Source organism: Pseudopipra pipra, chromosome 5 (genome assembly GCF_036250125.1).
Source record: "Pseudopipra pipra isolate bDixPip1 chromosome 5, bDixPip1.hap1, whole genome shotgun sequence".
Lineage (NCBI taxonomy): Eukaryota > Metazoa > Chordata > Aves > Passeriformes > Pipridae > Pseudopipra > Pseudopipra pipra.
The window spans coordinates 14795471-14823208 of record NC_087553.1 but is presented as its reverse complement, the minus strand read 5'-3'; the positions used below and the strand labels follow the sequence as shown (position 1 = coordinate 14823208).

The window sequence follows — 27738 nt, the reverse complement described above, 5'->3', positions numbered from 1 at the left end:
GCTCAAGGTCCTGAGAAAAGCAGGCAGTGCTTGGTACAAGCTGGTAGCCCTCAGTACAAGCAAAACCACAGTGGACATGCCTCTTGGTGGTGCAGACCCCCTCCCCATTTGGCCATCACCAAATGCAACCAGGATCCTCCAATCCCGAGAGACTCCCCTCGGGACAGACAAGAGATAAGGACAAGTTGCTCATCCAGAATGACACCTGCTTTAAGAGCACTCTCTGATGCTCAGCACAGCTGTGCCCAACACATCATTTAACAGAGCTGTGGAAAGACTACAGTCTACATGGTGGTCAACTGGCCAAAGCCTTACAGTGCAGCCTTACACGGCACCAGGATCATGTCACAGACATTGCACACGCGTTTTACAACCAGCTGCCAGCTGCCAGCTCTTGGAGCACATCTGGGAGAATGGCAGCAGGAAGAGCTCCCCTCTCCCAGGGGAGAGGATCACACCTGGAACTCCAGGGGAAGCAGCACCTGAGCAGCAATGAAACAATCCTGCTGTCCCCATGGCCCACCTCAGCCCCCACTGCAGCAGAGGGGCAGTGGTATTTATTTTGTATTTTGCAGCCCTCAGGAAAAAGAGGATTTCAGAGGGATTTGAGCACAGCTCCCTAAATAGCTCTTTAGAATTAAGAGGTTTCACAGAGGATTATTTCAAGCAGCTACCCGTGGTGGGAGGGAGAGGCTGGCAGGTGCTGGGGAGGTGAGGGGGCAGACAAAAGGCAGGAGTTCTGTACATAAGCACAGGGGAGCAAAGTCCCCATTTGAACCACAGCAGAGGGGAGAGGGGAGCATCCCACCTCCTGGCTATGTATGCATCCTCTCTTCTGGGTGAGTCAAAAGGAATGAGGAGCAGAGGGGTGGTCAGCAGAAGTGACACGCCATGGGAACAGCACAAAAGCAGTTCTTACAGAGGAGTCACTGGCATGGAGCAATCAGTATCCAAAGCCTGATGTCAAAAAGACAACGTGCAGATATGGCTGCTTTGCTGGACCTGGCCATAGTGGCATTTCAGAAGTGGCATTTCAGAGTTAAAGGGAAGCCATCACCATCCCTGACCTCTCACTAGATGGGAAACCTGTGTGTGAGGAAGGTGGGAAGGCTCTGCTAGCGCTAAGGATGAGTTTGAAATGCTGGAGAAGGGGATCAGTCAACCAGATAGAGCTTGACTAAGGACAGATTCCTACCTGCAAAGTTACACATGCTAGACTTCACAGATCCAAGGATTCATGGTGGAAATAAAATTGTGCAAAAACAGGAAAGGCCACAAAATCTTTAAGAACAGGCACAGCTCTGTGGACTGGTGGAATGTGGGTCAAAATATCTTTCTAGTAATACTGAGAGATAGCATTGCTTGGCACCACTTTCTGGTGAAAAGAGGAGGAAAAGGTAGCTGGAACTTCGTTACAATTTTGATATTGGGGTAGAAATTGCTTCTTAGGGACTGGATGCTGCAAAAAGGTGAGTTCCTCCATAGGGTCCTGAACTCCAGTTTTCAATGAGCAGAAGGGTTGAGTATGCACACGGTGACCAGCTGAGCCACAGCACACAGGAATGAGTAATAAGGATGGAGGGAGAGCACATGAGAGAAACAGGAAAGAGAGGCTGGTGTTAATAGAAAGAGATAGAAATGAGGAAAGAACAGAAAGGAGAAGTGAAAGGAGGGAGAGCTGTAATTTTACAGTAGTGGAACTGAAAAAGCAGGAAGAAGCAAGGTGAGGTAGATTATTTCCACTGGATGTATGATAGTGGGGAAGAAGTGAGAAAAGAAAACAAAACAGAGAAGTGCAGGAGGGAGAGCAAAGGAGAAGGTCCCAGGCAGAAAACTAAACAAATGGTTAAATCTCAACAAATATTATTATGAGCAGTCCATGCATAGGGCAGCCCCTGCTGCTACACCTGGAATGATGTGCCACAGGCAAGACCACAAGTCAGAGAGATGCTGGGGCTAAAATCCTAGCAAACAGGAACTGGGGGGTTAGAGATTTTCTCAACAACCAGGAAAAGGAGTTTGTTTTCTTGACCCTTCCTTCTCCACTCCCTCAGAGGAACAACCTTTGAACAGCTCTGAACAACCTTTGAACAGCAATTAAGCTCTTTGGCCAAGCGTTTAAAAAATTACCCCTGACACTGATTTTGTTCTGCCTCAGACCTGAGCTGTCCCAATGAAGTTGGAATAAAACAAGGTCTTCCACGATTTCAAGGCCTCTCTCAAGAACTGACTCCTCTGTCCATCACCTGCCTGTGCAACCCTCAGTCTGCATTTGAGGGGAGGGAGGTTATGCGATGTACAGACAAAAGTAGGTGTCTAGTAAAGGTCGTTACTACAAAGATCAGAGGTTTAACATTTATTTTCAACACAGATGTCCCTCTTCTTATAAAGAGTGGTTTCCTTTACTGCCCCGGTTCATAAAAATAGGTGAAATTGGAATAGAAATTTTCAGCTGTACTAGTGCAGACAAATAAGGGACAAGGAAAGATGACATGTCTGTGACGGGCTGAGATTAATTGTGATGAGCTATGATTGCAGCTCTCAGTGTTTGGCTTTCGGCTTTACGAGATCAAGCCTGCAAATTCGGTGTTTCCTCATGTCTGTTTAACAGCTGTGATTTTTTTGACGCAAACACCCGACTGATTACACATGGAACAGGGCGTGATCCCAGCTCGGGGTGTTGGAGACCACAGAACACACACTCAAGGCCTGGCAGCCACAGCCACTAAGAGCCACGTGTACAAACAAAAATGGGTTACATATCTGAAACAACATTAATTGAGATGCATTGGCAAGTTGGCAGGGGACCCACCCCCAAAGGTGACTGACTTCAGCTTTAACTAGAAAACTTTCCTCTTTCTGTTACTGATCCTCAGGCTGGCAGAGGCTGGAAGACTGGCAGAAGAGCAGGTTGGCCCCGTGCACTGGCAGGTCCCAGGGACAGGCAGCACAGGGCCAACCTGCAGCATTTTGCAGCTGCTGTCGGAGTGCAGGACAACTGTGCAAAGGCTCATCACTCAGCTGGCACCTGAGGTGGGACCTCGAGGGGACTGCACCGTGTCACTTATGAGACCAGACTCTTCAGTAGGAAGTGTGGGTGGGATACAGCTTTTCTTGGATGCTCATTTCTGAGTTTGTTGATTCTGAGCTGAACCTGGGAGTGTGAGCAGTGCCAGTGCTGTGTTATGTGTGGGGAGAGACTAATCTGCACTGTCACACCATGTGTGCACGTGTGGTGGGTGCTCTTCAAATGCTCTGAGAACACAGGTATCCCTGCATGGGGTCATTGGGCAGCTGGCACAAATGGGAACATCACTGTCACATCTACACATGGTGCTATGATGAGACACCTCCTTTCACAAGGCTTTATAACCAAAAAATATGTTGCTGCTTTAGGACTGCTCTGAAATACTTCCCAGCCTTCTCTGTGGTGTTACCCTCCTCCAGCATCATCTACACCAGCTCACTGTCTCCTGTGGTGTGTGTTGGGAGTTGGGATGTGCCAATGCCAGCAGCAGGCTGTACAGATACTTCCCATGGGACATCAGCACTGGTTCACAGGGGTGGGTTTAAGCATGGGGGCTACATCCTACCAATTGCCTCAGGAGCTCCTGGGATTTAGGTGTTGCCACTTCACAGAAAAGGTGTAAACTAAACCATCCATGGGCACTATGCTACATCTTATTATTTCCCACCCAGGGATGCAGACAGGGCAGGTGTTTGGCAAGAACTACCTTTTTCCAGCTGGTGGGAGATTGGCTGGGGGGAGTGCTGGAAAATCTCTCAATCACATGGTGGACCTCTTGCCTCTGCACAAAGCTGTTTGTAGCAGAGAGTGATCATGTAGGAGATTCGGACAGCCTCTAGCAAAGAGCCCTTCACTTACCCTTTTAACTGCATTTTAGGGTCAGGGACTAGCTACTACACAGATCTGCAGAGGGCAGAATGCTCCAGAAGAGAAAGGCTGCCTGCTCTGCAGGGCTTTGACTCACAGGGCCAGCCCCAATGGATGCAGGGAACACAGCTGGAGACTGTGCAGGGCTGAAACCTGGCACCTGTGAGCAGCACACATTGTCCTTAAGCCCTTCTCCAGTTTTGAGGTGGTGTCCTACAGCTACCAGCATGCTGGACTCCTCACTAGAATCCCTTGTTCTGCACTAGTATCCTTTGTTCTGCACATCCCCTCCAGTTGTTTGTTAGTGTTGGTTTATGCTCCATAAATCAACAGCCACCTGCGATTTGAACCCAGTGTCAGCAAGATCTGTGGGGTGAAAGCACAGCTGTGTGCTGGGGGATGCTCTGCAGAGTTGCACATGGAAAGGCAAGAAAAGCAAAGAAGTGGACAACAGTCAGTCTAAGCTCTCTAGAGACATCACCTCTGCTCGGGAGGAGGAAGGCGTGGGCACCGGCTGCTCCTCCCTGAGAGCCTGGACCAGGATGCTGCAGGATGAAGACGGTCACTGCACAACGCCCCGGTGTGCAGTGACCCGCTTGTTCAACACCTTGGTAAGCCAGGCCAGGAGGGACACAAGCAGGTTCCTCCTCCTGGTCCCCTCTTCAACAAGTGAAAGCCATCATGGAGCCAGGGATATGAAGCTGTGCCGGAGGAGCTCGAGGGACAATGTGGAGCGAGCAGCTATGGGACAGGGCGAGGATGTTCAGGCTTTCCTCCTAGACGGTGGCATCTGAGATCCTCCCATTCAAGGATGTCTTTGGCTGGAGGCCGTTGTTCTGCACATGCACCTCTGCTTTGGGCTGTGTCATCTGCTGCAAACGCTGTCCAGGAATAAAGGGAGAAAGTGTCAGCCAGGGGCTGGGGGTGGCAGCAGTGGGACAGCCGGGGCATGGCAGCAGCTGAGGGTTGGGACCCCTCTCCCCAAGCCTCAGAGGTGACCCTAGTTACAGGGTGAGGGGATGGCTCATGCAGCAGAAGTGGCTCCCGCAGCACCACTCATTGAATCCAAAAACCTCTGCAAGTCACCTTTGCTTTGGTGCCACACACAGCACAGCAGCTTGTCCTTTTATCTGAAATACAGGGATCATCCTGATAACACAGGCAAACTGTTACCAGACAAGACCAGCTGCAAGGAGGAACAAGAGAGAGCTGCACTGTCACAGGCTTCAGAGTAGACCCATTTTCCACTACTGTTGATTACAAAGTCCAAATCTTCGTTCGCAAAGCCCAGCCATAATGATGATGATTACAAAGCATTACTAAGTAACTACACCAGGCTAACAAGGTTATGATCTTTGCCTTTGATGTAGATGAGACCATCCACCTGAACAAACCTTTGCACAGCAGCAACTCCTGTCACCCCGAGCTGATCAAATGAAAAGTGCAGAGTCAAGTAATGTGAAGCAAAGAACCCGGGAAAATATGGAGGGGCAAGTCATTGCTGGAGGCGTGTGGACTGAGCATCAGGAGTGATGAAGAACAATGAATCACTTTTGCCGGTCAGGGAGAGACTGATGCTGTCCACTGCAGAAAAGAAGCAGGGGCAGATTGAGCCTGACCTTAACAGACATCACTAAGACAGGTAGAACCTCTTCAGCAAGAGAAACAAGCTCCTACTGAAGTAGCTGTTGTTGGGTGTAGTCCCTGAAATGTTCACTGAGTTGCTTCTACCATTCATGGTCTTTTTTTTTGCCCTCTCACATTCATGCTCAGTAGAATCAAAATGACTTGTAATCTTTCCTGTCTGTCAAAACCACTTTATTCAGGATTGGCATCTAATTTCCCTCCAGCTCCAGCTCTATTACAAATTAATCCAGGATCTGTGCATATAAGAGGCCAAAAATTCTCTCTGTCTCTCTGATACCAACACACTCACACACAGATTAGCCTACTTTCTTCATGGTGCCATCTGCTGCTCACTCCTGGGTCTATGAATGATTGAGACGGGTCTGGGTCTCATCATGTGTGTGGGCAATGTTAGAGGAAGAGCCAGACAGGGAGGGCACACATCAGCCACTCACACTGCTTACTGGTACTGCTGGTTTGCACAAGATGCGGAGAGGATGGGTGGAAACGTGCTCATGAGCTGCTCTCCATGCCCTGGGGCAACACGGGAGCCCCCAGCACTTTGGAAGTGCTGGTGTTGCCACTCTTATTACTTATATAATTAGCACAAGCCCTTTGTCAGAAGGAGTTGAGCTACTCCTGGGAGACCACAGGCCAGCCTGGGCTCCCCCAGATGCTGGGATGTGCTTCCTCCACCTCTAGTAAAACAGGACTGAGACTAGGCAAAGGGTTGAACTCATATCTGTACTTTCGGGCTTCCCTTCTCCCCTTTTCCAGCTCATATAATGAGGGAATAAGGAACCCTCTAAATGTCTGAGAAAGGAGCTACTGCTGGAATTGCTGCTGGCCTTCAACCCAAAATCTCCAAAGTGGCTTGACAACACCTTGGTTTGACTCCTGCAGGAATGCCAAGGTGGATCTCAACACCAATGACAAGTACCTAAACCCAACTTCAGATGAGACCAGAACTGAAAGCAGATCTAAGACCCCAGACTCACTCAGTTCCCACATCAGAGCACATCGAAAGGGAAGGCTGGCAGGAAGAAAACTCAAATCCACCTGCAACTTGACCTCAGAGGTAGAGAGCCTGAAGTTGACCTAAGCCCAGTAATTCCAGCCAAAACATTTCTGAGTTAAACATTGTTCGAAATACAGCATCCATGAAGTGAGCTCATGGGGTTTAGATGGCGTCTGGTTGCTATTGCAGCTGGGCTGGGAAAGCCATAAATGAGCACCCCTGGGGTGACTTCTTACATCTGCAGTTTGCAGCAGACAGCACCAAGCCAGTGACTTTTTGCACAGTGCTCTCAAGACTGAATGTCAACACCGTAAATAAAATCTTAACAGTAAGTACTAGGTATGACATACAGACTCATGATTCACTGCTACATAAAACCCTGCTCAAATTACTAAAGAAAACGTTTTAAACAAGACTAGTGGGTATTGTGGGTCCTGCATAAAAGTATTCCTTGCTTCTTAACCCCTCAGTCACTGAGTGCACTTTGCAAAGCACATGGCAAACTACCACCGTGCTTGTCTTTGTTGGCAGCAGGTCCCAGCCCGAGACACTTCAAGATCCATGCTTGGAGGACGCTGATCTCTCTGCTGAGAATTGCCAAGTAACCATGCTCATAGCCAGGGACCGTCAGGAACCTGGATTCCTCTGGGTTATGAAACCTCAAAGATTTCTTCCCAGTCTCTTCCTGGGCTCCAGTCACCTGCACCAAAGGGTTATTCCAGGGGCGAGGGCTCCCTTTTTGTGATGGTGACAACACAAATCTCAGTGAGGAACAACGGACAGAAGTGTAGACTACCTGAAGGTCTGCCTACATGGTCAGCCTCAGCCAGACACGCCTACTCTGAGCAGAGAGGAGTGGTAAAGTGTTCATACCTGCCGGAGAGTCCCCTTTGAGGTGAAGAAAGAGTACAGCATGTATCCTGGAATCAGTACCATGGAGGACAGAGCCATAAGCCAACCAAGGCCTTGTCCCCACGCAGGATAGACATATTTTCCCAATGTCAGAGGGGTCATTTCCACCACACTGAAGAAGAACACACCCTGGGAAAAGAGCACCAGCGAATGCAGGTGAAGGCATGCAAAATCAGAGTCCATAAATTTTTTCCTTCATTATCCTCAGCTCCCAACAGTCTTAGAGCAACTGAACAACTCTTTAAATTAGTCTAGAGTCTTTCAGCCCATCAACTGGTAATCTGAAATAAATTCTCCTTATCCCATGTAAAAAGCTGGAACTGGAATACCCCTGATTTTCTTCTTCACTAGGCTACTTAGACAAGCAGTGCCCCCACACTAGTTCCTAAGCAAGTTAATAGCATCCTCACAGCTGGCCTCAGGAGTCTTCATCTTCCTGTCACTGGCCTTTTCCTGCCATTCCCTGCACTACTTCTGCTGGAAGGGCAAGAATCAGCAAAGGCCAAATTGCTCTACAGTCAATTATCCTGCATTTGCTGATAGCTTTTGCTCTGACAAGCCTGTCAGGGGCTGAAGCTGGAGCTAGAGTAGCTAAGAGCCTTCACCAGAACCAATAATAGCTTTTTAAAGCAGTAAATTATTTTGCTTATCTTCTGGCATCTCAGAAAGAAGAATGAAGAACTAATGGCCTCATTTAGATTAAAACAATCACCTAGAACTTTTCTTATGGGTGATTTCTAACAGGCAGAGTGAAAGAGGCTCCTGTATCACTTTGCCCATCTCAAGTCTGCCTGGGACCACCTTGCACCAGCCCTATACTAGGTGGAGAATATAGTGTTTCCCCTACAGTCCATCCAAACTGAGGGGCCTTTCTTGACCCACACCTGCAGATAGGATGCTCCAGGTCTTACCAGGCAGACAAGAGGTGTGAAGAAGGCCCAGCAGATCTTCCACCAGATGCAAGGCTTGTAGCCAATCATTTCTTCGATGTTCCTGTAAAACCTGTTCACACCTACAAGAAGAAATGAGCATTGAAAAAAACATCCCATCTCAGCACCATGGTTAACAGATCTTCTCATGACACAGCACAGGCCAGTCACAGCAAGAGGCATGAGAGACGCATTTTCTGGAGGGGATGGGGTACTGGGACACAAAAGCAAATTCCTGCTAACAGCTTCCATGTTCCTGGTGTCCCCTTGAAGGCCCAGAGTGAAGTACCCTAGGCATCTGTCAGTTTGTGCAGAGGTCTTTGTGATGGGCTGGAGAAGTGAGATGACAGCCTTCCACTCCTGATTTTCTGGGGTTATCAGTCTAAGCTATTTTCAGTCGCAAAATTGTCATTGGCTTCACTGTGGGAGGCTTTTGAAATAACTCACCGTGCCCATGCAGGAAACAAAGGAACGAGGTGTTCTGTGCTTACCATAACACCAAGAAATTGAGATGGTCTCAAAGAAGACAAGAAAGAGAAGACACATGCCACTGGCTGAGTAGTAATCAAACAGCTTGAAAACATAAATGCCACCCTGAAGAGACAAAAACAGGGTTAAGGAGTTATAGATTTTGGTCGACAATATCAGCCAGCAGCTTTGATTGCTACTGTCCGTGTCTGTTGGCTTTAATGTTAATTTCCTTGGACAGTAGAGCCAGTGTTGCAATGTTTCTACTGGAGTCTGGTTCCCAGCAGCAAAACTGATGTGCTCTTGCAGACAATTAGCCAGTCTGTTCAGGCATAGCCAAGGGTGAGAAGAAAACCAGTAATTCACTAGGATCTCTTATATTTCCCTGCTTTAGATGGAGTCGCTGAATTTAGTCTTCTCTGCCCTTCCCAGGAGTTTTGCCTTGCCTCCTCATGAACCTTCAGTGGTTCACAAATGATCTCCAGATCACTCAGCCCTCACCGTCCCTCATGTGAACCTTGGCTTCAGCCCCAGAAGTTCAGGGCCCCAGCAGACTGGTTTTCTTTGTTATCTTAACCCTTTGCAGCAAGCACTCCCCAGCTTGGGCTCTGTTGGCTTGAGCCCTTATTACAAATAGCAAAATACCAAGACAGACTGACAACAGGATAATGGTAAAAAATTATGGAGGCATCCTAAGTAACTTGAGATGTAGCAGTGATGAGCAAACCCTTTTATTCAGCATTAGGAGAAATGCTGTCACTTCTTCTAAAGTTTTTGGTGTTGCTGTGCTATGCCAAAGTGACTAGAAAGGTGTCATGAATGGAGGCACAAACACGGCTGTCTGTACCTGGGTGATGTTGGAGAATCCAATGAGATAAGAGATGAAACAGACCACTGCGATGAAGATCTTCTTCCTGGCTCTTAGGAGATGAGGATACTCATCCATCAGGGCTGTAATGAACCCTTCCACCGTGCAGAACTAGAAAAGGTATACACCAAGGACATATACATAAGTAGCCTGACATCGCTCCCACCCACATTTAACTTCAATGCTAAGAACCTCACTGATTTAAGAACTCTCTGCAGACTTTCACTGAATAGAGACGGAGCTAAAAGCACTGAAGTTAAATACTTAAAAAAATATCTGAGATAAATCCCTGTCTTTTGCTCCTGTGAAAAGCCTCTCCTTTCTTCCCACAAACTCTCTGGGGCCTCCCCTCCACTGCCCTGCTCCCCCATGCTGCCAGGCTCTGTGTCACAGCTGTGTGTCTGGGACACATGCTGGACCTTGCTTGCTCTTCCCTTCCAATGTGTGCTCTTCCCAGCCTACAGGAACACACAAGAGAACACTTGTGCTGTTCAGTGATCTAAAACACTTAATAAGGAGCTGCATTACCCACTGCCCAGTCTCATGTGCATGTGAATAACTACGACATCTCTGACTACCCAGTCCTTTTTCAAGCACACTACGTTAAATGCACGGGGCACATCAAAAGCCCATCCTCACAGCATATCATCTTTCTAGAGATGGAAACACCTGGATGGCTTGTGAAGCACTACACAAGGCACAGTATATGTTGTGTGCACCACAACACATTCCCTGTGAGTGTTACCTTCAAATCAATGTTCCTGCTAGTCCTGCCTTCTGGCATGAGGACAGTTTGACCATATATATGTGAAGTGCATCCTTTCCTCCTATTTCCTGATAAACTGTGAGATTCACTTTTATATCTCGCTCCCAGAAACTACAGGTAACATACAGCTCTCAGACAGCACATTATGCCTCTAGCAGAAATCCTGGGAATTAACAAGAGCAGCAAATTCCTGGCTTCTCTGGTCACCCTGAGCAAATGTAAAAGCCCATGCAATGAAAGTGAAAGAGGTTTCATCGCTCTTGGGAGTCAGGGACCTCCTTGTCCCTGGGAAGAAAAGAACCCCTAGAGTGGAGGTGGAGGTATGTGGACTAAAAAGAGCAGCAGAAGGCTAGAAAGATGTACGGAAGAAAAGCAGGGAGCCTGAGCTGTGCCTATAGCTGGGCAGGGATGTTGAAAGAGCTTTCATACTGCTGGCTGCTGGGGCTGGCTTCCACGTGGGCCAAAGCAAGGCAAAGGGCAATGTGTCTGCCCAGGGTTTTATATCCTCACGGAAAACCAGTATTCCCAAAGCGTCAAAGCTCAACGGCTTCAGCTTGAATGTTTAATGAGCTAAGCCTTTTATGCTGGACACAAGTGCCATTAAAGCATCTTTTGCCATTCACGCATGGGTTAAGCTGCCTTTATACTCATAGACAGCGAGCTCTTCACCCCATCCCACCTAGCTTGTTGTCTGGAAGAGTCAGGACTGAGCTGGCACCACAGTGTGAAGAGATAGCATGACAAAAAAAACACTGTCGAAAGCGATTCTTTCCATGTGGATGCATAGCCAGGCACTGCCAGAGCCATGGGCAGGGTCAGGAGACCCGAGATCAGAGAGGGAAATGGATTTGTAGGGGGGGCCAGAGGTGGTCAGGGGAAGAGGGTGGTGTCCACTAGAGAAGGAGCGAAGAAAATGATGTCTCAGATAATGGGATGGAGTAAAACTGACAGCCCTTTGGTGCAGGAAGAAGGATCACGTCAGGGAAAGCATAGAGGGAAATACAGGGAGGTGATGAGAAACAGGGTTACAAAGTGAGTTGAAATCTCTTTGTCTCCTATCAAAATCAAGCTGCTGTGTAATGGACAAGGTGGTGAAACAAATGGTAGTATATTGCTTTTTCTAGCCATAAAACAGGCAATGATCTTCATATAATTTACTGAAAACTGCCTCACGCCAGCCTCAGGTTTCAGAAGGAATGCAGCCTGGAGGAGGCTCACCTTTCCAGCCCTGTGGACTGTGGCTCCCTAGCTGGCCTGAGATCCACTTTTCCAGGCCTACATACCAAACCTTAGCTCCTCACACGAGATAAGTAGGCATTTCTTCTGAGTGAAAGTATGCTGCTTTCAGGATTGGTGAGGATCTGGGCATTGGGGTGCCTTCTGTCCTTGCCACTACAGTATGCTTTCCAAAAAACTCTGCTTTTCCCACCAACTTCCTCCAGACACAATTTTTAGCATATATTCTGTTCTTCCTCATGCCTCACCTCATGATATTGTCTCTTTCCTAAGCATTGTATTGCCATTAATTTAGCTCTTTTGCTTTTTTTCCCCTTCAAGGCTTAATCATCACACAAGGATAATGGGTTTGATAACCTGGATTTGGGAGTCAATATAGATGGCACCTCAATCTGTAGGAGAGTCCCTCTCCCACCCTCTCCCAGTGTCAAGGGCTTGCTATTCCCTCCTTGACCACACAGAGCACCCTGACTGGGACCCATGGATGTGGGGGGAGTTTGACCACAGATGTGCAGCCAGAGATCCACGAGCGGTCTCACTGCCGGCAGCTGGAAATCCTCATGAATAACCCGTGAGAGGAGGCCTCACATGGGACAGACACAGGCTTGCAGTCACAAGGCCTGCAAGCTCCCCTGAGGAATGAATGCCTGACCTGGAAACTGGTAGGTTAAAAGAAAGCATTAGCATATTACGCAAGAGGGTCTAGACGCAAGAGGAGTAAAGCCCGGATGGATGAGAGCAGAGTGAACATTAAGGCACACGAGCGGCAAGTGGGGGCACAGGAGGGAGGTGCATGTCCATCCATGTAGGTCACTCATCCCATTCAAGGACCTGCAGATGAGATGAGCACCCTGACAGAAAGAGGCAGGTGTGGCTCGCCGGACCTACTCCCATTGTCACTAAAGGGCTGGAGCTTGCTGCATCGCAAACACAGATCTCAGCCCGACCTCCCTTCACTAGCTGGGCTTCCAAGTGTCTCTGCCGTGCCTACAGAGCCGTGCCCTGCCGGTGACAAGGGGCAGCCTCAGCCCAGCAGCCCTGGGGGTACAGGGTGCAAGAAATGCCCTATGGCCCTGCTGCGCCTCACAGACTGGGCTGCTGACCCAAATGAAAAATGCCTGCTCCCCATCTGCAAATACCACAAAGGATATGAAATCAGCACATAGCAAAACCATCTTTTTTTTTTTTTCCCTTTTCTTGTTTTTTTTAGATGAATGCTTCAAAATGCACGTGGAATTGCAGGCATTGTTGCAGCCTGTGTTACTTGTTTTATATGCACAAGCTGCCATGCCTTTGCTGGTGTGTTTGAATGAATCAGAGCTCCAGCATGCAGACAGAAAGCTATTTCACATGTATTTAGCTGTGCTTTTTAAGAGCTTGTTTTCCTTTTGATGCTTCGTTTCTGCCCAGCCTTCTCCTTCAGGCAAAGATAGCCCCCCACAGACTGCCCTCCAGGACTGGCTGTCAGAAGGGACATGGAGAATTTCAAGGGGTATTTCAGAAGTAAATGCAGCAAATAAATTCCACAGAATGCTTAGAGGGCTTATTGTCATGCCTTGAACTATTTACCGGCTCTGAGTGAATAATCCATGGACATAATTTTTTTTTCTGTAAATGTAGCTTTTTTCAGAATATTTAGTTCTTATTTGCATTTCTTTTTTGCTAAATAATGTCTGTAGTAATGCAGACGTGAGCTTTATAATGTGTTTATGAGAGTGTGCCATCATTGAAAACCAGATTTGGTTGATTAGATTTTCCTGGAAACCAGGTGTGACATTTCAGGAATAGGTATGAGTCTGATTGTGAACTAGGCTTGGGTTTGTGAACGCTACCTGTAATCCAGGAAAGCATCCATTTTGTACTGGTGGTTTGTGCTGCAAGGGAAGAGCACGTGGGCATAAGGGAGGATGGGACAGGCCAGGTGCAGGCTTTTACAGGAGCCTTTGATTTTGATGCACTGAATAGAGAGGCACACTGCAGTTCACTGCTTCACTGGGTAGCTACTTTTAAGCTGAATTATCAGAAAAAAGTATCACCACTTGTAAAAACACAGAGATAATGGTGGTTTTTTGTTTGTTTTGTGAGGGCTCTGAGGGGGGCAGGGTAGAGGCCTTTTGCTACATCAAGCTGCTTCCCCCACAAGTAAGACTCACCTGGTGGCAAAGCTACCCAGGTACCCAGGCACCAGCTTTTCCCAAGGCATGATTCCTTCTTTCTGCCAGAATCTATTCCTGCTCACCTACAAACCAGGGAGCTGCAGCTCTGCTCAGGATCACTTTTGTCATCAACACCAATGCCAAAACGTGCACCAAACCACTTCCTCACACTCGGAGGGAGCCCCAGTTGAAACCCTGCATCGCTGCTTTTCTCAGTAGAACCTGTTGATGCTCCACCAGAGCACTGGGTCTGGCTGGACACCAGTACCTTGTGCAAAGATGCTGGCTCTGGCTCCTGGGAGTAGGGAACATGGAAATCTTCCACCCTAAGCTGTGAAGAAAAGCTGAAGTAATGACATTCTCTCGCCTCACAGGAAATGCAGTTTGGTCAAGGTGACAGAAAATTCCAAGCATCCAAGCTTCTCACAGAACACTAAGAGAGCTGAGATGACCACAAACTACCATCATGCAGGCATGAAATGAAATAGTTCATACTCATTTCCCTTATTTCATGTACCTACATTGGGAGTGGGGGGAGTCATGTCCTACAAGAACAAAGCAGTTATTACTTGAAAGAAATCTTTTTTCCCTTTTCCTGTGATGCAAAGTATTTTGGCAGGACTAGTTTCCCACTAGCTCTGCTTAGAGCCTGTGAGGCTCAGCTGCCAGGGTGACCCAGCAAGGTGGGGATGGGCTGTGTGCACTCAGCAGCACTGGTACTTGGCCACAGGGTCAAAAATTGGTGTGAATGGAGAAAAGCTTGCCAAAGATCCTCTCCTTCTACAGGGAAGTGGTGAATATCTTATAGGGCTGACTGGTTCTGCTGGGCTGCTGGAAGCTGGTCATTGCTCTTATTTTTAATGGGCAGCAGGACAAGGACTAGTGCATTGGGAAGTTGTCAGATCCCATCACGCTTCCAAGTATATGCCTACATGAGGGAAGAGCACAAAGGTGATGTCCACACAGGAGGTTTTGTTTCATGAAGCTGCATTTCACCTCTAAGAGTTAAAAAACCACCCTGCTCAGCACTGTCCAGAGGTGCAGGAGGGGACACCACCATCATATCTGAAGATATTTTTGTATCTTACCCCACCTCGTGCCTGGGTTGTCTCACCTGACTATCCAGACCCAACATCATCAGCATGGAGAAGAAGAGGACTGACCAGAGAGGTGACAGGGGCAGCTGTGTGACAACCTGTGGGTAGGCGAGAAAAGCCAGTCCGGGGCCTGTGGTAATGAAAAGAGGGGTGAGAGCAAGTTTATAAAGCATTTGATGGGAAGTCTGAGCTAAGGGCCACAGCTGAACAGAGAGACAATAACCCCAGCCAAGACTTGTGGGTATTTGATATAGGAGCTAGGAACACCTGAGCTTTTGTCCGTGACACACCGACCCAGTGGAGTGCACAGGGGCAGGATGGGGAGGCAGGAATGACTGGAAAAACAAGTCCTGCAAGCAAGAAGGTCATCAAATTATTGCAACCAAATGGAGCTGGAGCATTTGCTACAAAAATGAGAGCTGCTTATAACTTTCCCAGTGCCTTTTTTTTTCCACCACAAAATGCTGTTTCTTGAGATAAAAGCTTTCTCTGGGAAGACAGCAATTTCAAAATATGTCTTTGCACAAAAAGACAGTCCCATCTTGGTTAAAAAATTATTCTGAGATCAATTTCAAGATTGCACATGAAAAAGGGACTCCAAATTTTCATCATGCCTGCTGAAAACATAGGTAGTATCTATTCTCTACAGGAAGGTTTCAGACAGCAAATGGCCTAAATATTTCCTTACAGCAAAATCACATGAAAGTTCAGCACTAAAAGGAGAAGAACACTAAAAGCAGACAGAGATGCCCCTTGCAGCCAGAGTGTGACCAACATCAGCCACAGGTGCCTTAGACATGTCTTGGTGGGAGGGTGCTCAAAGAGCACCTGGGTCCCAGTCTGGAAAGGCCTGGGAGCATCCCATGTTCACAGAAAAATTGCTCTCACAGGTTGCTGTTGCATTTGAACTGGGTTTCTGCTTACCTGAGGAGGCCAGCTCTGAGACTGACTTCTTCGTGATGTGTGACATGAAGCCAATGATGGAGAAAATAACAAATCCAGCAAATACACTTGTAGTGGAGTTTATACAACAGACAATAATGGAGTCTCTGGAAGAGAGAAAGAAGGAAAAGAAACCACCTGCAGGTCCCTACCAAGAGGCCAAGAGCGGAGAGTGGGGTAAATAAAAGACCAAGCCCTGCTGAGAGCAGGTCCATGCCCTGGAGAGGTAGGACAGGTGAGATATGAGATGTCCTGCAGGCAGGAGAGCCCCTCTGTAGAGATCACAGTGTGTTCCCTGAGCTGCATGTTGGCACTAAGGGGACAGTGGAGGTCAGACACCCCAGACTCACCACGACCCCCTACCTCACCCTGAGCACTCCTCACCATGCAGGAGGCTGGGAAAGAAAAAACCGACCTGTAGACATTGTTGTGGAAAGTGTTGTAGCTCCCCAGAGCAATCAGGGACCCCAGCCCCAGGCCATAAGAGAAGAAGATCTGTGTGGCTGCATCCATCCAGACCTGCGGAGAAAGAACCAGGAGAGGGAGGGACTCCATGCTGCAGGTGCATCTCCTGCAGCAGCTCAGTGCAGCTTTGTCTTAGCCTGTGAGGGTCGTGACTGTTTGAATGAGGAACTATTGCAGGATTTTTTTAAATACTTAAAATATACAAGGGAAGTGCCTTTGGAAGACTAACGCAGAGACAATTGGGAGATAGGAGCTTTCGTCACTAGGCCACAAACCTCGGAGTCGGAGAGCTTTCTAAAGTCAGGCGTGAGGTAGAAGAGGATCCCCTCCTTGGCTCCCGGCAGAGTGACTCCACGGAATAAGAGGATGAAAAGCATGAAGTAGGGATAGGTGGCCGAGAAATACACAACCTGAAAAAGACCCCATGGTAGAGAAACCCTCAGCCCACCAGTGCCCAGGAGCTTTCCTGCCCACGGTGTCACTGCACGTGGCATGTACCCCTGTGAGGGGGACAGGCTCTCCAAGCACAGCCACTTTCAGCAGAATTTCCTTGCATTTGCTGTCTCCCATTCCCATGCTAGTAATGTTTCTGTCTGTCTGAGGTTTCTCCCTACCAATGATATCCAAGGACACACTAATCACAAAAGTAGCATGCTGAAGTCTGGATGAAACGCCCAAAGACAAGGGAATTGCACGAGGATAAATTTAGTCCACAGAAGTAATCCCTTTAAGTCATCACATCCTTATTTTGCAGAGCTAAAGCTGATGTTTCTCTAGACCTATGCATCAAGTAACAAGAGTTGTCTTGATTTCCACTGCTTTCTTCTCAGCACTATTTCAGGGACTCACAAGTACATGACATCCCTCATCACAGGGCCCATACCAGGAATCACCAGGGCTTTGCTGTGGCTGTGTGGCTAAAACCTGTTTGGAAGCTACTGGGGAAGTTAACAGCTTAGGTGACCTACCCCTGAAGCGCTTATTTCTGATCTCTCCTCTAGATTATTCCTTTCATAATATTGTCCTGCTGCACCACACTGTGCTCTAAATAACATATCCCAGTGTCTCAGCATCACGTTTTCACTAAACTAAGCAATTACCTTTCTGCTGTGCTAGCCTGAAATGCTACACAGTGAATAACAACGTGCTTCTCATCTGAAGGTCTTCCACCAATATTGAAAGGGCAGCAGGGAAATTTTCAAATGAGATGGTGAGGGTTTTTTTCCACCAAAACATTTTAAGAGACCGTGATTTTCAAAAGGGGGAGATGAGAAGAGGCTTTACTCTCTCAAAAGGCTGTCCCAAGGTGGGAAATATAAGTAATCTCTGAAAACATCTTCACAAGCCTCTTCCCCAAAGCACTGAGTGCTCAGACCCGTGACTTTACAGGGAAGAGCTATTCTCTACACTTAGAATGAAAATTACCATAAACACGGCAGCAATTTTTACAACCGTGAAAGGTAAAATGTCAGGAATCTAATAGCGTCTACTGTGATTCTGCCTCAAAACACCATAACCTTATTTATAGGCACTTAAATAAAATTGAGTCTGGAGGACATTTTGACAGCCGAGACCTGAGTGCCGCAGTGAGAGGCAGCAGTGAAACACCCGGCCCTCACACCGTACCTTGCCTGTCCACTCCACACCCTTCCAGATGGAGAAGTAGACCAGCAGCCAGGCCAGGGCCAGTGTGCCGGCCAGGGGCCAGCGGACAGAGCCGGGCTCCCCCAGGCCCCCCGACATCTGGTGCATGTTCCTCCTAGGGACGGGAGACTTTGCATTAGAGGGAAGTCCAACCCTTGGGGGCAGAGGGATTGGAGATCCCAGGGGGGCTACAGGGTGAAGGGCCAGGTGCAGACAAGCATGAGAACCCACAAAACCCTAAGGAGACCTGAGGTTCATCGTGATGGGATAAAGGGAGGAGAAGAGAGGTGGAGAGGCTGTTATCCTCTCTGTTCATCAGACCTGAGGTTGCACAGTGCACCCCATGCCCACCACAGCCAATGGCTGGCTGTAACGCCCTCCTGCCAAAGTTATCCAAGGACAGTGCCAACGGGCACCAGCCACAATCCTGGTGGGCAGGTATGACTGTGGTGAGGGGGGAGAAACCTGGTGTAGGCAGGCTGTGGACGTACTCCCAGAACTCAGTGACGGCGCTGGTGAGGTTGGTGGTGTCATTCAGGGAGTAGTTGGAGAAGCAGCGGTCGGTGTTCCAGGCATTCCCACAGTTCTGCCATGGCAGGTCCTGCACCGGAATAAGGACAGCAGGGTTATCATTAATGTTGTATCTCCCAAAGGCAGCATTGAGAAGTGAAATTTGGCTTATTTTAAACTGAAACCCCATTATTATTTTTGCAAAGAGGATGGGCAGCACCATCAGATGGGCACGCTGTTGTAGCCAAAAGCATGAAACCATTTTCTAAAATATGGTAATTTGTGACAAGGATTTTCCAGGAAACAATATCACAGCTTGATTAGGACAGTGCTGTAGCTCTAATAAAATGTTAGCAATTCCCCAGATAGAAAGCCATTTCCAATTAACTGCTGGTAATTAATAGCTACAAATTAAAATGGCTACCGAGGGATATTGTGTTTATAACCATTACAGCTTTTGGCTAGCTTCACTCAACAAGTGGTTGGAATTTAGTGCACAAAGAATAAACAGTTTCTTACCTCTCATTTATACTAAGCTCCAATGCTTAAAAAGCAACGTGGCCCTGAGAATGGGGGCTAAAAGGCTGTCTACTAGACTAGTGGACTAATGTAACGCAAGCATAGGAGTAAATTTAAAGCATAATAGTTGTTTCATGCTGTCTCCTGCCCCAGTTATAAGCAGCACAAAGAGAATCCTGGGCAGTGATTACGCTGTAGGTAGTAGCAGTGTGACGGCAGCACACCACTACAGATTTAATGCGGTCAGCTCCGGCACTGTGAGCGCTGAAGCTGCAGTGCCAGGGGCCCTGTGAGTGTGCAGGGCAGCTCACCCGTGCCACGTAGTGCTGGGGCTGAGGCAGCCCAAGAAAAGCAACTCAGATATGTCTCAATCTGTAAGAGTCTCTTTTCCCGAGCACAGCACACATAGAGAAATGCCGAACAGCTATTCTGTGAAACGAGGTGATTTCCCTCTGCAGATAAGACCTCGGGCTCCAGCTCGACAAAGTTCTAAGAAGATGTTTGTATCCATCACTATTCATCCAGGAACACTGACCTCTTTAGAAATATTATCTGCATTTTAAGTGTTTTGTGGCATCAGTGCCTTTAAGTGCTGCCTTCACTGCTCCGTCTGAATCAGTTCATTCCAGGAGACACCACCTTCTAACGTGCTGCCTTGGCAGAAGGGTGGCTGTTGTAGGGGAGTGGGGGACATTCGGTGGCCACCCAGGCTGCTCCACCCACATGGTGATTTCACTGAAAAATGCTAACTGCACTGAAGGAAAGGCAATGCCTCAAGAAGTGCCGCGCAGCAGCCCTTCAAACAAGTGCTTTGCACATCAGAGGAGCTGCACAGCTCTTACAAGGAGGGGCAGGCTGGGGGGCAGTTTGTTGCTGCTCCATTTCCTCTGAATTTCAGAGGACAGAAACTGCAGAAGGCTCCTATTATATATGAAGCTTGGCTCCTATTATAGTTCAAAATACTCTTAGTCAAATTTAGGAGGGACAGGGGACCGACATCAGCCTAGGTTTTTTATTTGTACCTTGGCTCCTTTTGGGAATTTAGAGTTATCTCTGGTAAAAGAAAACATCTTGAGCCAAATACCTGGACCTGTCTGCGTACATATGAGCACTGTCAGCAGCTGGGTCTGTGACACCCGAATGTACCAAAGCCTCATCTTGCCCAGGGATGGGTAGACCTTTGTTCATTTGGGAATCCTCTGAGGGTGCATCTATTCATCCACAACCTACAATTTTGTTCTAGATCCAGGACCCTACAGTGGTACGTGGTTTTGGGGGTAGAAGCACAGTGGAGAATGCCAAACGGAATAATTTAGCAAAAGTCTTGATAGATATTTGAAATTTTGCTGAAACAAAAAGTAAAACTGGATGTACAGCATCATAACAGCATTTCATGGTTGTATCTAAATTAATTTTAAGAAGATCCCATTTGAACCATGCAGTTGTCTTTAAGGGTGCAGGTTGCTCAGAGAGTTATGTTAAGGAAACTCTTCCCAGTTTCTGGGCTGAAATTAATCATTCATCTACCAAGAAGTTGATACCAAGAAGTGATTCTAACCTTGTATGGTAGAAGACCCTGCTATGGGAGAGGAACCCACTATAAACCACAACGTCGAAGCACATACTAGGGAACATCACAAGCAGATGTCTAAATGATTTCTCAATCATTTTCCCAGCAGAAAAAAATCCCCCAGATTTCATTTATCAAGAAAAGAGTGAATAAGAACTAATTAAGGTCAGGACTAAGTCCTGGGAAAGACCCTGTTGTAACAAAACTAGTTATGAAAATGTGTAGCTCTTAGATTTGAGCAGCTCTAGAAATACAACAGAGACACAGGGTGAGTTTTAAAGAATGATGTGAGCGGGGAACAGTACTCAGAGAGGTGATGGGACTGTCCTCTCCAGAGGACCATCCTCTTAAGAGGCAACATCAGTACCCATCAACACTACAAAACTGCCCCCAGGGCTGATGAACCTCTTCAGGAAGGGTCCAGCAGGATGCTGACAAGGGCTCTTTGCACAGACTGCAAGCAGCTAGTGCCTGTTTTTTAGCATAAACCACTCAGCCCCCACAAAGCAGGAGTGAGGACCCAGAACACAGCCAATGCTGTGCTGCAGATACGCCTGTGACTCACTGCAGTGAAAGAGTTGAAGAGATAGTAGAGAGCCCAGGCAATGATGACAATGTAGTAGATGTTCAGCCAGAAGGAGAGAACCATAGCTGCCAGTCCCACTCCTGCAAAAGAAGGCAGAGAGCAGCATCAGTCCAGGCCTCCAATACCCAAGTGAGTTCACAGGCACCACAGCAAGTTTTTTGGCAGAACCAGAAAAAGTGAATCAGCTCATCAGCACAGGGTGTGCTACAGTTGCACTGTGAGGGGGTCAGCAAGGGAGGCTCATTCCCTCTCGTCTCTCACCCGCCCATTTGCACAGGGAGAACAGTGCTACCTTTCAGTCTGCTATGGGTTCTTTAGGGACAGAGCCCCATGAAAACAGGATCTGGTCACTTCTCTGGCAGAATTGCACTTTCCCACATTCAAGGCATTTCTAAATCACCACTGGTTTCTAGAATACAGTTACTCCAGGCACGGCAACAGGTTCATGCCCCCTCTTTACAGCTTTCCCATGCAATTAAGGTAAGCCTACATAGGGAGGCTTGGAGCAACAAAGGATCTTTTGCAACCAGAGCCATTCCATCACAGCCCATACTGCTCTCACCACACAGTCTTGTGTGGTGGCAAAGCACTTTATGCCTTGTCACCACACAAGACTGCTCAAACAGAGCATAGTGATGTTAATAACTGCAGACATCAGAACCAAGGACAGCTGGATAATGACAGAGGGGAAAAAACACTCCCCTCACCTGCCACCCCATCCCAGACCCAAGGGATTTGCTGATTTGCTCCTCAAACCTTTAATGGAATCTGTACTTACGTGCCATTGGTTTCACAAACACACAGTACCTTTAAACATGGGTGCCAACCTCCAGACTCCCAGTCCACCAACAGAGGTATACTGGCCCAGAGCAGTCTCCAGAAGGAAGAGAGGAATCCCAGCAAACACCAGCGTCAGGAAATAGGGGATGAGGAAGGCCCCTGAAAGAAGGAGCAGTGTTATCAGACAGCTCCCTCTTTTACCATGAAGCAAATACCTCCAGCTGCAGTTTCTTGCTCCACAGCACCCACGTGAAGAGGAGAAGCCTTGCTGAGAGACGACAGTTTCCAGCTGGAGTTGGTGTGTTCCATGAGTCTCCCACTGAGATCACCACTGCTTTACCCTTATCTGTTCCTATCACAATGGGTATTTATGTACCCTGTGTACATATACACTGGCATCACTAGCTATGCAATGCCAGTCTCACTTTGTTGTTAGCTATTAGGCAATGCTAAACCCAATCTGACAACAAACCCAAAACTTGGACACTGACATTGGTAACTTGTTCTTGTTGATGCTTTCTGTCTTACCTGCAGCAGCTTCCAGTTCTTCAGCTCGAGGGAAAAGTGCACAGGAATATCTAGCATTGGTGACTGCTCTCTTTTTTTATAGCTATTTCAGTCTTTTAAGAAAACTGTGACAAAGACTGTATTTTCTCTTATAACAGTGCTATATACCTAGCTATCCATGTTTTAGATTTTACCCTTAAAACTCCTGGTAAAAATATTACTCTTCTCTATGGCCCTGTGGAAATCTCTTCACTATAAACAAGGTATTGCAGCCATTCACTAGAGATATTACTGGCACCGAGTTATAAGAAGAGGGAATAGAATAGGAGAGCCTTGCTGTGTGATTTGAAGGCTGTACATGTTCAGGTCATCCTGACATTTAGGACTTGGGACAAAGCTCATTTTCCACCTTTCTCATGCATGTGCTGGAGCATGCCATCATCCCTGAGGAGGACAAACTCTGGCTGAGGACAGAGTGGGGACACTCAATTTGTTCAGAAGCAGCTGGCCATGTTTGGGACAGCACTGGTTTCTGCATTAGCCGAAGGGCTGAGCTGTCAGTATGAGTCTTCTTCTCCAGATAATAGTGGGAAAGCAAACACGGAGCCAGAGAGCAAAGCCACTCCGGAGAGCTGCGGCCCAGCTAGCACCTGGCAGAGTCAGGCTCCAGCAGCTGCTCTCTGAGGGTAGGGACGCAGTGAGGCACAGCCAGGGACGCTGGCTCAGGGGACACCCAGCTGGGGACGCCTGCCTGCCAAGCAGGGAGCTGAGCCCAGCTGGGAGAGGCAGGTGCCAGCACCCGGCATGGGAATCTGTGGGAGGCAGCATGCAAGAGGAGCTGGCAGTGGGTGGTGGGGAGGAAACACTCTCTAGGCCAGCAGCTCGATGACCATGAGCCTGAATCACAAGCTGGCGTGGAAGCACAGGCTCTCAGCTTCACCAGCACAGGCTCTCAGCTTCACCAGCAGCCTGGCAAGGAGGAGAGAGCAGCTTTGAGCAGCGCTGCACACTCAGCATCCTCCCTTGTGTTCTTGCTGGCCACCACGGGCTGCAAGGTCCACTCCCCTTAGGAGCCCTGCAGGAGGACATGGATGCTGCCACCCTGCCACTGTGGAGTTTGGAGGCTGAGCTTATCAGCAGTGCAAGTGCCTTCCTCGCTTCTGTACAAGCAACTAATGAAATTTGGCCACAGCCTTGACAATCCTGCATTTTTGATCCGCAGCAGGTCAGGAAGGTTTGTAGATGAAAGATTTTATGAGACTATCGAGAAAAAAAAAACAACAGATGAACTTTTGGACACAGGTCTTTTGTCCTGGCCTAACGAAAATCCTCGAGAATATTGGAAAATCTGCAATCCAGGGCAGTGGTAACAGCCCCAGGTGCTGTACAGCCAGAGTGGAAATCAGTTCTGAACTCTGTACTTACAGTCTGCAGGCCTCTGCCTAAATCCTTGGCACAGAGAGAAAGCAATGGTCTTTAATCTCTGGCCCTGGATGAGCTGCCAAAAGGTCTGGTTCAGATCCTGAGCCTGTTACAAATGGTCGTGTGTGACCTTGTGAGAATCCCAGCTTGTCTCTGAAGTCCATGGAGTTAAAGGAGTGATGGTGCTGGTCCTGCCCTGCCTGCTCAGAGCACTGATTCTTGGAGGCACGGAAGGATCATATAGCACCTGGCACCCACTGAGCAGCCTCAAATCTGCCTGCAGTCTCCAGCTCCTAATGACATAAAGCAAGGAATAACAATTAAGCCTTAAACAAGGAACACTGCCCACGAATAAAAGTTGAGCATTACAGGCTGTTAAATGCCATTAGTTCGAGCCTCAGTGTGCAAAAGAGGAATGCATGATGCTTATTTAAAGAATTGCTTTTCTCTCAAGTTATTCAAGCTCAGGATCTCACAGACAATTTTTAGCTGCATTTAGAGTGAATTTAGAGTCCGGTAAAACCCTGCTGAGATCAGAAGGAATGCATGAGGTTAGAAATCGGTGCAGAGGCTGGAGCGTTAGTCACATCTGGGCACATCCAGCTGTGTGCAGAGCCAGCAGGGAGCCCGGCCATCAGTTTGGGCGAAGCCTGCCCCATGCAGCGGACGGGCCGTGCGCTGGGCTGCCGTGCCCTGGGCTCCCTGCAGCGAGCAAACCAGCCGTGAGCCGATGCAACGTGACAGCGGTAAGTGAGACGACAATATTTCCATTCAGTTCAATTTGCCTGTGCGTAATGGAAGCAGCCCACACGACCGCGCTCTGAGCAGCGCACATGCAGGACGCTAAAATTAGAGTCCCACCCACAGTCTGCTCTGCTCCGGAGGCGCCTCCGTCGGGGCAGAGACAAGGCGGTGCCCACCCGATTGCGAATCAGATGCCGTGAGACCCTGCCTCGCATCGGCTCCCGGTGACGCTTTCGTGCGTCAGCTCTCCCGCCTGTCTCCAGCATCGGCAGCCTCCACTTGCCGCTCATTATTGCCGGCTGTGGGAACAGTCGTGCCTGCGAACAGCCAGACCTGCTAGGGGTGAGAGGAATGAGGGATCCGGAGCGCCGCGGACGGCACGAAGCGGCAGGCGAGGCAGGGTGTTTGGGAGGGGGCAGGCACCGATCCCTGCCTTTCATCGGTCTGGCGTTCCTGCTCACAGCCGGCTGGTCCCTCTGCATGCCTGGAGCTGCCAGGGCAGAGATCACCCTGCGTGCCACTGCTCATGCTAATAATAGTGCTCCACACCTCCACAGCATCCTCTGTCTTAGGTTCTCAGCTGATTTTATAAATAGGGCTGATTTTAGCTTCACAACACCCTTCATCTAATTATAGGTATTGTCACCCCCACCTTTATGTGTGAGGAAACAGCCATGGGCATCACAGATCCAGTGTGAGATTTGAGATGACACAGCAGCCACAGGGCAGATACTGGCTGGCGCTGGGACTTAGCCACGGGGCTAATGCTGTGTGAGGAGGGCTGGCAGACAGGTGCTGGAGTGTGGCTAGATAAAGGTGACAAATCCACACTGTGGCTCTGGCATTGGTGGCACAGGTTTCCTTAGGAAGGCCTGGCTGATTCCCATAAACCTCACTCAGCTCAGCTGCATATTTATGCCTCTGCACAAAACCCAAAGAAGATGTGGATGTCTCATCCCTAGAAGTGTTCACAGCCAGGTTGGATGTGTCTTTGAGCAACCTGGAAAGGAAAGGAAAGGTGTCCCTGCCCTTGGCAGGGTGGGAACTATATCATCTTTAAGGTCCCTTCCAACCTATGATTCTATGATCTTTAGGATCCCTTCCAACTCGAACCATCCTATGATTCTATGCTTCTATGAAAACAACGTACTCCATTAAAATCTTCTTGCCAAAATTGATAAATGTCTGATCTCCTGCTGGAACTCACTCCATGTGCTTCAGAGAAAGAGCCAAGATACCCTTAAATGCTGTGGAGTTACATGGACAGACTGCTTCAGGGAGCTAGACCCTTCTCCTCTTTTCCAGGGTTGGAGGAGAAGAGCATCCTGCACTACCTGCAACATGGACAGCAGAAGTGGATTTGAGTCATGAGAATCAAAGGTAAAAGGAAAATAAAAACGTCATGGAGAAGAAGCATGAGAAACCCTCAGAGCAGCAAGAATGAATGTGGCACCAAGGACAGCGACTCTGGGCAGGGAAGAGCTAAGAGGGAAGCAAAGAGCCATGTGGGAAGAGCAGCAGGTGATACTAAAATTATATATACAGCCTTAAAGGGGAGGAAAAGGGGTTTGGACTTGTCTGGGAAGTCTGAGAAATGGTTCAAGGAGGTGAGCAGCTCTTCAAGGTGCGGGAGGAAGGTTATTTTGGTAACAGGCACAAACGATAGGACAGCTGGGCATGGAGTGAGGAGAAGAAAGAGCCTCTGTTCTACTAACACCAGCCCATACTATCCTCCCAAAAAGCATCTCCCTGGCAAGGCTGAAGAAATAGCATTATTTTAGAGGGGAGTTGAGGCACAGAAGTTTATTTTCTGTCTTGATCCAAGACATGCAGAAAGTCTGTAGATGGGCAGGGAGCTGATGTGCCAGATCTCTTGATTTCTAGCCCAGCAGTGTTTCCCCATCTGCCTGCCTTTCTCTAGCCTTCCAGTGGTTTGGCAAAGCCTCAGTAGATGATGGTAAAGAAAGGATGTAGTGGTGCAATAATAAAGAGAATAAAAAGTAGCTGGTGTTAGCTGTCTGCAGAAGAGGGCACTGCTACCAGCTACATCCCGCTGTAAGTGGGATCTGCATCCTTTGCCAGCTGCCTTCTTGTCTTATGGCCTCTGTTTTCCAGGCCTTAGGATGGAAATGACAACTGTGACCCTTCTCGCAGCACTCTAGTAAGTGAAAGCTCATTTCCTTCCATAGGTGATGACACATCATCGTGTGTACATGTACATAAGTACACTTGTTTGTATATATGTCTACACAGCCCTGCTATGATCCATGCAAAGCTTCTAATCAGAACTCCTTAGACATGTGATCCAAACTCACATGAAAAACTGTTATCCCTTGAGAATACACTAGGTTGAGAACCTCACCATTAGCAGGTTTCCCTGGGAGCGCCCCAGCATCCAGCTGGGTGCCTGTGTGCATAGTCCTCCTTGTAAATAAATGAGGACAGTCTTTTCTGTAGCCCTGCAAATCTGGATTGCAAAAGCTTGACAGAACTCAAACTTCTTGTTTAATTTCTTTGTACAGCTTCTTCCCAGCTTGCACTTGCTAGTTAAGCCCACAGATCTGAGAACTAGTTTCCTGACAAGTTAATAACTCACATCATGAGGGAGAGCTCTCAGCTGGAGGATCAACCCAGACACACCAAACCAAAGCCTGTTCAGGGACAAGGCTGTTCAGGGATGGATGCAGGCACAGTGTGTTTCTCTTACCTCCTCCATTCTTGCCACAGAGATAAGGGAAGCGCCAGACGTTGCCCAGACCGATAGCGTAGCCCACACAGGACAGCAAGAAGTCAAATTTCCCCTTCCAGGAACCTCTGTCTGGGAGCTCCTTCTTCTTCTTCTTGGTGCTCACAACCTCAGGGGTGACGGGCTCTGGCTCCTCCAGGGCTGCCTGCTTCACCTCGGAGGGAGAGTTCAGCTCCACAGAGGGGTTGTCCATCTTGCCCATGGTGACTCAGGTGTGTGGCCACTCTTGCTGAGGGGCCGGAGGAGCAGTAAGGGCAGCTTCTGCCTTGGGCGAGCACGGATGAAATGGGAAGCACTGGGCAAAGCTCCTGATGAGAAAGGAGAGAAAGAAT

At 48.3% G+C, this 27738-nt stretch overlaps 1 protein-coding gene and 1 long non-coding RNA gene across 2 annotated transcripts; one reads left to right on the top strand and one right to left on the bottom strand.

The window, feature by feature from the left end:
- Positions 1-13: 13 nt before the first annotated feature.
- On the bottom strand, positions 14-27738 carry LOC135414170 (sodium- and chloride-dependent GABA transporter 1-like). Its single transcript, XM_064654620.1, has 14 exons — positions 27368-27738; positions 22015-22146; positions 21187-21287; positions 18514-18623; positions 18005-18137; positions 16654-16788; positions 16329-16432; positions 15896-16020; positions 14989-15101; positions 9696-9827; positions 8872-8974; positions 8363-8463; positions 7413-7580; positions 14-4776 (listed from the first exon to the last, which is right to left on the bottom strand). Exons 1-14 carry the CDS (start codon positions 27606-27608, stop codon positions 4672-4674), a joined length of 1803 nt encoding a protein of 600 aa, XP_064510690.1. The 5' UTR covers positions 27609-27738; the 3' UTR covers positions 14-4671.
- On the top strand, positions 24457-26663 carry LOC135414172 (uncharacterized). Its single transcript, XR_010430610.1, has 2 exons — positions 24457-24662; positions 25966-26663. It is a non-coding gene; the product is annotated as an uncharacterized LOC135414172 (long non-coding RNA).

Excerpts from the sequence above, each read along its gene's own strand:
- LOC135414170 (XM_064654620.1), bottom strand. The coding sequence starts at position 27,608 with ATGGGCAAGATGGACAACCCCTCTGTGGAGCTGAACTCTCCCTCCGAG. Across the intron at positions 22,147-27,367 it reads CTGTGGCAAGAATGGAGGAG|GGGCCTTCCTCATCCCCTAT; the intron begins GTAAGAGAAACA and ends TCCTTCTTTCAG. Across the intron at positions 18,624-21,186 it reads TCTTCAACTCTTTCACTGCA|GACCTGCCATGGCAGAACTG; the intron begins GTGAGTCACAGG and ends ATTCCGGTGCAG.